The sequence below is a fragment of the Lissotriton vulgaris genome, chromosome 12 (assembly GCF_964263255.1).
Source record: "Lissotriton vulgaris chromosome 12, aLisVul1.2, whole genome shotgun sequence".
NCBI classification, from domain to species: Eukaryota; Metazoa; Chordata; class Amphibia; order Caudata; family Salamandridae; genus Lissotriton; species Lissotriton vulgaris.
The window spans coordinates 731,503,314-731,515,365 of NC_141700.1; the positions used below are offsets into that span (position 1 = coordinate 731,503,314).

Here is a 12,052-nt window from a genome sequence, read left to right on the forward strand (position 1 = left end):
GGCGATAGGGGCTTTGTCTGATTTACAAGGGACCGTTAAGCCACGTTAAGTTTTGGAACACCGTAATACACTGAGGTCCTAAGTCTTTATGCACGGTTCTGTGTATGAGCAGAATTCCTGGAACAGTAGTTACAACAAAAAGGCTCGATAAAGGGTTTGAACTTTGAATATGAATATAAAATAGAAGATAGTTGATAATCAGTTAAGGAATGCAGAAATTAGATGTGTGTATGTGTGGATGATGTGTACATTGAATGCAGATGAAAAACTTCACAAATTAGAGAGGTTGTAGAGATGCAAACTTTCCATTTCTTTGTAAAGGAAGTGGGTGTTTAGTTTTCCAGTGCATATATATATTCACTGAAAAAAACATAGGTTTCAGGCACGTTATAGTCAGGAATTAGCATTTTAAAAAACTTTAGAAATTCACTGAAGAAACCATAGGTTTCACGCACGTTATAGTTAGGAATAAGCATTTAAAAAACCTTAAAAATTCACTGAAGAAACCATAGGTTTCACACACGTTATAGTTAGGAATTAGCATTTAAAAAACCTTAGAAATTCATTGAAAAAACCATAGGTTTCACCCATGTTATAGTTATCTGGACATTTCTCTCATACAAAACCATTGAAATTCCCCTGTTATAGTTAGTTTAGCTAACTATAACTTGTGCGCCAGCAATCCACTGCTGATGACGTCATATAATACATCACTCATGATATGGTCAGTGACATCACTCAAGACATCTCAAATGACATCATTGATGACATCATCCTTGTGAAAGAGTGGTAGACCTCCTCTCATCCTAATATAACATTTGATAAACAGACTGAAAAATAGAAACTAAAATTTTCAAAACAATGGAGATACCTACACCAGTTAGAACAACCTATTCAGTAATTCCAAAATCTACATACATATCCACTCATTCAGCAATAGTTCTATATAGTCACTCATACATATGTACTCATACACCTATACATCCTGTTACACACTAATACTCATCCATAGGGTTACTCACAGACATACTCACACATGCAAAAAAATATTCATTTACTTGCATATACAGCTATACATACACCACTACACTTACTTCTACAGAAACCTACACATACTTACTCTTAAACAATCACTTATAGAAACACATACTTATTTATACAACAACTCTTCCAATCTTTCACTCTCATATATACTCACTTATATACATCAATGCTCACATATACTAGTTTAAAACATATGTACTTACTCATAAAGACACTATCGAGACAGTTATTCACTCACTAACATACCCATACACACACTCATCCACCCATATAGTCCTGCACACATGCGGTCTTCAAAACACATACAGTGAGTCATTTATTCATGCATCTATCCACTAAGTAATATCCCACAGCGAACCGTACAGACACTCATACTGACACTCAAAAAAACAACTAATAACCCATATACACACTCATGTACTCACCAACCCATGCAGACACTTTTATACAAAGTAAGATACAGATATTTACATATTTAAACATTACTCGCTAATACATGTATTCACTAAGATATACTTAATAAGTGAGTTATACAATCAATTTTACAAAAAAAAACAATTTACACTTATTTACCCATTTATTCTTTCAACAACCTTTAGCTATAATATTTAAAAAATATTTATTTTTCAGAAAGACACATTCACTGGATGATGTCATCAGTGATGTCATGAGTGATGCCACTGACATAAGTGATGTAATATGTGACGTCATCAGCAGTGGATTGCGGCACGCGAGTTATAGTTAGCTAAACTAACTATAACGGGGGAATTTCAATGGTTTTGTATGAGAGAAATGTCCAGCTAACTATAACATGGGTGAAACCTATGGGGGTTTTCTGTGAATTTCTAAGGTTTTTTAAATGCTTATTCCCAACTATAACGTGGCTGAAACCTATGGTTTTTTTCAGTGAATATATATATATATATATATATATATATATATATATATATATATATATATATATATTGGTTTTATATGCCTCCATATATACATTGTCTTAGCAAGGTGGTGGAGCTCTTCATTCTGTTCACTGTCCTTACATTGCTAATCACTTTTATCTGCTTCTGTCTACTGATCATAGCAGCACATATTTTATATGAAAATCACGATGGTTCAATAAATATTTAAAATGCCCCACTGTGTATTCTTTGTATATTTCTCGGCGAGAAAGAGAGCTGTAGTGACTGAGCAAAAAGGTTCTAGATCAGTTACTAGGAGCTCTGAGAGTGGTTCAGGGATGTCATGTTCTGTGGTTGCCAAAACCATTTGCTACCTGTCTAGGTTTAGGGGTGCATCTGGTGGCATTGTGGGCTAGTTGGTCTCAAGATGACATATCCTGCAGAGGAGCGTCAAATCAGTCTGGCACCATCTGTACGTTTATGTTGCCCAACAAATGCACAGTACCTACTGGGAAGTGTGGAATTACACAATACTAGCAACATTTTATGAAGGCCACTTTTGCATGAGCAAATATACAAGTTTACATTTGCTCATCCAAAAATTTGCTCAGTGATTGCAAATTCACTTTCCCCACATCCTACTTTTCCCTCCCTGGAAAAGGTTTTACTCTTGACTTTCCACTCTTTTTCAGAGTGGGAAGAGATTGTATAGGAGTTGAAGAATACCACTAATCATGCACGTTTTTGGAGGTGCACTGAATCACATGGTAATCTATCATTTGAACTACCTCTTATGCCTCTTTCTGACCTACACTGTGGAAAAGTGGCACAATCAGAGCCTTGCTAGAATCTGAATCCATTTACAATATGAGTCCTGGAATAATCATTGAGGCTATTATCCGAGTTCTGATATAATGAATGCGCTGCCATGATTTGTCACCCTCACTTTTGTTTAGAGCATTCCAGAGTTCCCCAGAGGGCATTAACAAGCTGCTTGCTTACCGCTCATTAAATCTGCACTGCGCCGTATCTTGTGCGCCCGCTGCCTATACATCAGGTGACTATAATGGAATGGTAATGTCCACGGTGTACTAATTTTTTACCATTTCAAGATTGACAGCGTGTTGGTTCTAAACATGGTGGCCATGCCTTACATCTTCAAAAATGATACACTATGTACAATACAGTTGTGATATGGTTATCTGCTGCTATGTTTAATTTTATTTGTTATTGCAAGCATATGCCTGCCATGCATATGTTGTTGATTTTTTTGGGGCTGCTTGGTTGTGCAAGTGGATAAATACAAGAATGAGTCAGTGGGTGGAAGAATGGATGTGTTGTTGTGCAAGAATAAGAGGCACTTTTTATAAGCCAGACCGGTTGACATTTGTAAGGCTTGTTTAAATTAAAGTGGACTGTCAGGCATATTTTGACACAAAAATTCACTCAAAGCCCCATATTATAGTTCAAGCCCGATTGAATATGATATGCAGAAACACATAAGTGCACTGTCTTAAAATGGAGTGTGAATTTGAACCTGGAGTGGCAAATTCTATGAAGGGAGGGACGTTTCTCACTGAAGTAGCAGAAAAAGGTCCGGGGTGCAAGAACAGGATGATTCTCTACACAAAGAGCTGTATGGGTATACCCTTTCTGGAGCTCTTCCGGCTGCCTTCGTCAGGAAGCTGGAAGGGGGGTGGAGGTCAAAGTTAAGCTAAGTTGACCACTTCCTCTCAGGCATCAGACCCAGGCGGTTGTTCTCGACTTCTTCAGGAAGAGGACTTGAGGCTGCAATAAAGAATTCCAGATGGATCCAAAAAATGACCTGTTGATTATATTAGGCTTTTTTTCTGGAAAATATTGGTGCTTAATGACTTCAAATGACACACTTTCAATGACACGACCAGTGATCAGGTCTTTGTGACCTTTACTTTGTATAACTCATGCTCGTACATTCTGCTTCTATTGGTTTCAATTGAATCCTTTTGGTCTTTGTTTATTGGGTCCATAGTGTTTTCTTTTGTCCAGTACAACCTGTTGCAACGGGAACCAGAAGAGCTGCTGATGGGACAGAAAAAGGAGTAGACCAGTAAATAATTTTTTTTAGATGATGTCAGCTGGTCTGACAGCCAACAATAGCAAGTCTACTGAAATGTCAATCAGGAGTTAGGGCACAGCGCTATCTTTCTACTCGGGGACTTCCGAAGAGGATCTGGACGACATGCAACAGGCGCAGAGAAGCATACTGCAGCCAATGACGATGAACAGTCCCAAGAAAATGTACACCAACGTTGTACTCCAGAAGGCGTAGAGGTAGAGCCGCTTGTGGCAATAGTTTGCAGCAGTGCTGTCTGTATAATTTGGGGCATAAATGGAATAAATCCAAACGTTTCCTGGGTGAGAAAGAGAGAGCGATAAACATCGAATTACTAGTAATGAATAAAAACAGATTGTACTTGGTATACGCTCTAGACCAACATAGTTTTGTAATCCTTTTACCTAAACTCTATCTTGGCAACAAAAGGTGAGTTAGTAAGGAACAAAACTGGGAGAGAACAGAAGAAAAAGAGAAAAACTGTCCAGCAGGAAACAAGATGACAGTGAAGCCGAAGGGAGGCACAAAGGAAAAGGGTGAGGGCAGAAGGGTGAGAGAATGAGGGGCAGAGAGGGACTGGAAAGAGTAAAACACAGGAAAGAATGGAGACTAAATGAGGAGAAGAGAGGAAGAATATGACTGCAGGATGGCTGTATCAAAGAGACTGCCAGAGCTTATCAGAAACATCCAGAGACCTTAACACACAAGTGAAGTCTGTGGTCTTTCCCTCCAGCATTAGTTCTTGGAATGAGACTTCTATGCATGAATATGTTCTCTTTTCAACTTCACTTTCTGCCACTGTTCCATCCCATGCCAACTGGATATTTTTTCCAACTTTATTTACTTTATAAAGCATCACTATAGACTACTAGCCAACCTGTTGCTGACAGACATCGAGGTCTGGCTTGGCAGTTCGGGCTGGACTGTTCCCATGAGGCACTGGGTCAAGACGGATTTGCATATGGCTGGGTCTGAACTGGGGTGGCGAAGTGAGCTAAAGAGCGATGATGGATTCAACCTAGATCTGTGACTGGGGGGTGGGTGAGTGTCTCAAAGGTTTTAGCGCACCGTCCATCATCTCCTTGTGTTTGCAACACAACAATGATACCATTGCACCAGTGTTTACGTAGCAGAAACAAACAGCCTTCATGAAAAAAGTGTACTTTTCAGTAGTCATTTTTAATATCAACATCTAACACACGTTTCAATATTACAAGATATACACAACTATTGGTGTACTGGTAGGCTAGACAGTGGTAGTTATGTGATGGCATGTAGCATGCATGCCCAGTATATAGAATAGGCCAGGTCTCCACCAATCATTTTTCGGGGCTCCCCTCTTTTTGGTGTAGGTCTTTTCTCCTAGGGTCTAGATGCCCTTTGGGCATCAGAAGATTTGGAGGAGAAATGTATACGTGTGTGATGAATCATTGCAGAAAATCAGGTCTTTAGTCCCACATCGGGCCTCAGGCAGTGGACATGTACCCCCCCCCCCCACATTACCACAATTGGGAGGCTCCAACACAAGGCTGTGTATCTACGGAGGAGGATATATCCGGCATGTCCTAGTAGCACCACCAGGAGTGAGGGTCTGTCTTCAGCTGTGTCATCAAGTTTAATTCACTGAATAGCTCTTTCCAAGAAGCAGTCAACCCTGGCATTACTAGGATGAGTGTATGAAATCAGCTTCACTATGTGAACATCTAGGACTTGTTGCATTCTTGATAATCCCAATAGCTTTAAACTCTGTTGGGGAGTAATTTTATCAAATAAGATATCGGACCTAGACGAGTGCATGTCTATTATTCAGCAACATACTGTTTACCTGGGCACAAGCAAAGGCCCACTGTTCATCTGCCTGCAAAGTTTCTAGGTGTCTTACGAAGAGCCATCCGCCCCAGAGAAGAAGGGAGACTATATTACCCCATCTTTTCGCCTGCTAGTTTTGTGTCTCAGATGTGCCCTGATACCATCATTGGTGTGGAGTTACAACAAAGAAGTAGCAATGGAGTGTTTCACAGAAAAACAGACGCCAAGCTAGATATACTGTACTCCCGCCTTGACAAGGTGAAGAACCGAGTGGATGCCCACAATTCAAGACTCAAACACATGGAATCCTGCATCTCGGAATCAGAAGACAACATTGCTACCACCTCCGAACAACTCCTGTGCATTGACAAAGTCCTAGAACTCAAACAAAACTATGAAGATCTTGAAGCCTGGTTGAGGCGCAATAACATTCGAGTGATGGGGGTGCCGGAGTCCACCGCGGTCTTGAGAATGGAGGACTTTGTGGATACCATGTTATGGGACCTCTTTGGCGCACACTTGTCCCCGATCTTAATCACTAAAAGAGCCCACAGGTCGATGGTCCGCAGGCCTCTGCCGGGAGTCCCCCCTCCTGCGAACTACAAGGACCGCGACCCGATCTTTAGGCTGGCCAGAGAATGGGGCCAAATCCAATATATTCTTCTATCCCAATTTTACTCTGGCGGTGCAGGCGGCCCACTGGGACCTCCAACCAACTAAACATCTATTGCAGCAGGCCAATATAAAATATGCCATGTTGTATCGAGCCAAGCTTGAAATTACACAAATGGCAAAATGAACCATTTCACAGACACAAAACAAGCCTTCAAGTTTGCTAAGCAACAAGTCAAGGCTCTCTGATTCTGGCAAGCCACATCACGACCCCCATCTGAGGTGCTACTGAGTGACACTGATTAGGTTTGAACAATTTCTTTTCTTCTGTTCAATAATACAAGAGTTGTTATAGTGTTTAGAAGCATAGGCCGTGCTGGGTTACAAACCATTTGCCTTTTTAAATGTGCTGTTCTTCTCTAATGTATTGGAATGCGGTCAGAGCACTCCCCAAATGCCTGTGTTTGTAGGGCATGCTGTGGTGTGCTATGTGGCTGGAGGCCCCCCCATGATTGATGCTCGGCCACTCAGCCTTCACGGCGGGTCGTAAGCTCGGAGATTCCACTGCCCCAGGGGATAACTTCCAGTTGACAATGTTTTGGGTGAGGGAACCAGAACCTTATTGGGGGTTATTGTGGGTCCAGGGGGTGGTTCAGGTTTTTTTTCTTGTGGGACAGTTAAATAAGTTTGGTTTAATGCATCTCAAAATTGTTGGCCTAATGGCATACACATACACTATTATCGTACTAGCATGTAGGGCACTGCACAGTCCACCCCATACACAGCAAGGCAACCACTTGGCGATCTCCCCCCAAGTGCAAGGATGAATAGGGCAGCGAAGGTCAAACTCATCACATGGAACATAAAGGGCCTCAATGATGGCAGGAAAGTTCATCTAGTGCATGAGTACCTGAATAGGCACAAGATCGATATTGGACTACTCCAAGAAACTCACCTAATAATCAACTCTCTTCCCACCTTACTCACTAGGGACTGGCGTCTATCCTACTCATCAATATACTCTAATTACGCGAGAGGGATCTGTGTACTTATACGTAGGGGCCAGGCTTGGACCACCACCCACTGCATTTGCGACAGCGAAGGTCAATATGTCATATTAGTAGGCACATTATACAATCACTGTGGAGCAGTATGGCTCAATGATTAGAGCGGCAGACCCTGATGCAGAGGTCTAGCCTGGGACCAGGGTTCAATTCCCCACCTCGGCAGGCCTTGGGCTCAAAATTCCACAGACTTGATAATTCTCGCCTCGGTGCCTATTCCAATCATGGAGTCCCACTCTGCAACTCTGGGCAATAGCTTGCTTAATCTCCACAATGGCCCCCACAACGCTAAGGATGCCTGGCCTCCACCTTGGGGGTGCCCAGGAGTGGACGCCTCACAGGGAAAGCCAGGATGGGTTCCACAGCGGTATTCGTACAAGTGCCTTGAGACCCTTACGGGTGCCTAGTGCGCTATACAAGTATCAATTTTACAATTTACTCCATAACTCTTGCTACCATCTACGGACCAAATATAGACAACCCCAATTTCTTCCTCAGGGTTTGGCACCTAATTGCCAGTGCTGGCCCGCCTACAGTACTTTGGTGTGGCGATTCTAATAACGCACTGGACGGCATGATGGACAGAGCAGGTAGTTCCAGATGACCCCATCACCAAGCGGCCTCGACACACCGTGATAATCATGGACAACCACCTCACTGATCTCTGGCGCGATATACACCATACCATGCATTAAAGCACATGCTTCTCATTGCTGCACGGGCAAGGACTGACTACTGACTGGCAACCAGGGACATACTGGCCTGGCAGACAACGGTCTCTTATTTACTGCACACTCTGCAGGATCATTCCATGGTGCAATTAGTTCTTCAGCCTCTCCACACCCTACCTAGCGCATTCTCATGAAAACTACCACAGTGAGCTCTCAGGAACATGATCTTCAGAGAGGAAATACGCACAACTATTCAAGAATACTTTGAGCAAAACACAGGCTCAGCCGACTCTCAAGCCGTGCTTTTGGATGCTTTCAAAGCGGTCATACGCCGCACGTGTATAGCCAAACAGCACGGCATCCTCAAATCCATGCGTGGGACACTTTCAAAACTCGAAACCAACATTGCTACGCTTAAAGCCCATTTCTACTGCTCCAGCATCCCCCGCATGCTGGCAAACATACGCAACAAGATGTCGATGTATCAGGATGAGGCGCTGAGAGAAACACTTTTCATGGAGAAAGAGACTCAAGCCCGTAGATACGGTGAGGGTGATCGCCCTGTTAGAATTTTGGCCAGGTTGCTCCAGAGTCCACATGCTTCATCCTACATCTCCGAACTTCTCGACCCAGCGATTCAAACCTGTTCCTCCACCCCAGAGCTCCTACAAATCATGGTTGACTTTTTTGCCCACCTCTACTCCACTTTGCAAATTGCATCTCTCTCTGGCCTCCATGCCTACATTGATGCCATCGAATTGGTAGGCTATCAGATGCACAGCTGGAGTTTTTAGACTTCCGGATCACTGCGGAGTAAATGCAGCAGGCAATCGTCAGACTCCCCCTGATAGAGCTCCCGGCCTAGAATACTCTTCAATTCTTACTCCTAAACTTCTGAACGTTTACCAGGACACCCTTAAGGTGGGCTGGCTCCCTCCAACCCCCCCCATTGATGCGGGAGGCAGTCATTTTCACACTCCTGAAACCGGACAAACCAGCTAACCAATGCGACTTATATCGCTCCCTGTCTCTCAACATAGACAACAAAATATTTGATACAGTACTGTAAGGATCAGACCCGATCAACCCAGATTTATACTGGGCTGCTCCACGGCCCATAACTTAGGAACCATATTTGCAGTTATGCATCATCTGCATCCCCATAACTCTGCAGTGGCTGCATTGCTCAATGCCACAAAAGTGTTGGAAAGGCTGGATAGGGAATACCTCTTCCCATTTCTATCTCGACTAGGTCTCGGCACTAACTTCATTGCACAGAGACACCTGCTCTACACTCTGCTCATCGCCCTAGTATGCCGCAATGGGCAAATATCACACCCTTTCCCAGTGACAATAGGCACGCAGCAAAGGTGCCCGCTCCCCCCTTACTTTTCGCCATCACAATAGAACCCCTAGCGGCCAAAATCATTCGGCACCACGCGAACCGGGACATAGGCTTTACATCTCGCGGACTGGTCCTATCCTTTTATGGTGGCATTACCCTTTATGCTATTCACCCCGAGACTAATCTCTCCCCATTAATCTGTGAAGTCATATGAATTAGGGGCTTGTCTGGTGTTCAAGTTAATTGGGACAAATCTACGCTTCTTCCCTTAACGGATGCCACAGTTCCGTTCCCGATAGATTACCCGCTCTAATGGGCCACTGGGCCCGTTAAATACCTGGGCACCCTGGTCAGCAGGAATGTTGAGTAACTATAGCAAGCTACCTTTAGCAGAGCCATAGCCTGGTTAGAGGACCATGTTCCTTTGTGGTCTGAGCTTCCATTGTCCATGGCAGGATGGATTGCCATTGCAAAGATGGTCGTGCAAACCAAATTTCTTTATTTGTGAATATTCCTATCACAATTACAAAGGCCTTTTTTAAACGTCTTTGTTCCAACCTCATCATGCTAGTCTGGGTGGACCAACAGCACTGCATTGCATACGAACTTCTAACACTGCCACAATCACAGGGAGGGATGGGTGCACCAGATCTGCAGCTTTATGCGCTGTGTGCCCAGGCACATTTCGTACACTACTGGACTCACCCCACACCTTTTCAAACAAACATCACGCTCAAGACAGACAGGATCTCCCCGTGGTCATTATATACAGTGCTATTTCTTACTTATAAACTGGCAGGCTCAGAGGTCGACACTCCGCAATGTATGCGTTGGGCATGGATCAGGATGGCAAGATGCACAGGCAACACTCAACTCTATGCCCCATCCGTTCCAGTGGCAAAACACCCAGTTACCTCATTCACATGATAAAGGCGCAATTAGCCGTGCCAGCAAGCAAAATATTCACACCTTTGTGGATCTCTATCCGGACGGCCAATTCCTTGCCCATCCAACCTCGGCCATTGACAGGTGCACCCTTGGGCGTCCTTTTGTATTACCAATTGCGTGCAACATGACGGGCTCTTCACAACACCTTCCCAGCTCCCCCAACGACACTCACAGCGTTTTCCGACATATACACGACACCCTCGCCCGGAAACTGATAACATCCCTATATAACCACATGCAGCGCACCGCACCAGCAGCAGCCACACCAGCCTTCCCTGAGCCAGCACCCTCCCGCCAGCTCAGCAAACCCCAGCCAGGCCGCCGACAACCTCACGAAGTGGATCAGCAACTGCGCAGACGAACTCGCCCCACTGAGGACCCCGCCCAGCAGACCCGGCAGCAAGAAGGCCCTATGGTTCACCGACGAACTCAAGAGCTCCAAGAAGAACTGCCGAGCCCTCGAGAAAGCCTGGAGAAGGGAACCAACACCGGACAACATGACCACCCTCAAGCTTGCCACCCGGAAGCACCACCAACTGAACCGCGCCACCAAGAAAACTGCATTCAAGGACCGGCTGGACAACAACGCACACAACTGCATGGAACTCTTCAACATCGTGAAAGAGCTCTCCAACCCCAACGCCGGACACAACGACATCACCCCATCGCAAGACCTCTCCAACTCCCTCGCCTCCCACTTCCACAAAAAGATCGCGGACATACACAACAGCTTCAACACTCAACCGACGCACGCCACGACCGAACCACCGCCCCCCACCACCACCCTCTGCGCCTGGACTCCGATCAGCACCGAAGACACCGTCCGCATGATGAACTCCATCCAACCCCGGATCTCCAACCGACCCCTGCCCTCACCACGTCTTCAACAAGGCCGACGCTGTCATCGCACCCCACCTGCGGGACATCATCAACACCTCCTTCGACACCGCCACCTTCCCGGAGAGCTGGAAGCACGCCGAACTCAGCGCCCTACTCAAGAAACCTACAGCGGACCCCACCGAACTCAAGAATTACCGCCCCATCTCGCTCCTCCCGTTTCCAGCCAAAGTCATCGAGAAGACCGTCAACAAACAGCTGGCCGCCTTCCTCGAGACAAAGTAGTGCGCTCTACAAATGTATTTGATTGATTGATTGATTGAGAAGCCTTGGCGAAAAGACCTCGCCCTTCTCCTAACCGATACCCAGTGGGCCTTCTGCTGCGGCCAGCCTGAGAGGCTTTCTCCCAACTACAGACTACGACTTATCCATTTAAAATATTTGCACTAATTATACTGAACCCCTATACCAATACACCCGATGGGGCTATCCCCGGAGTCCCGCTGCCCACGCTGCTATTCACCTCACGGGGACTTCATTCCCTTGGCCTGGCACTGTCCTGCAATTGCTGCCTACTGGGTGGAGATCTTCTGCATAATATGGAGAGTCGCAAACATACCAGTATCCCCGCCCCCAATGTTGGGGCTACTGGGCCTTGTAAAGGACATGCCCAGTGATTCCCGTAAATTGCTTGCTTTGATGCTCCTTGCCGCAAATCGAAAAATAGC

The 12,052-nt window shown here is 45.0% G+C and overlaps 1 protein-coding gene across 2 annotated transcripts in view; it reads right to left on the reverse strand.

Moving 5' to 3' along the window:
• Positions 1 to 3,853: 3,853 nt before the first annotated feature.
• The window catches only part of LOC147678416 (transmembrane protein 272-like), a 93,882-nt gene continuing 85,683 nt past the window's right edge, over positions 3,854 to 12,052 (reverse strand). For both annotated transcript variants that reach the window (XM_086946007.1, XM_086946008.1), the window contains exon 5: positions 3,854 to 4,336. In XM_086946007.1, the coding sequence (XP_086802133.1) occupies positions 4,131 to 4,336 (206 nt within the window). In that variant the 3' untranslated portion in view covers positions 3,854 to 4,130. The remainder of the gene's footprint in view (positions 4,337 to 12,052) is intronic.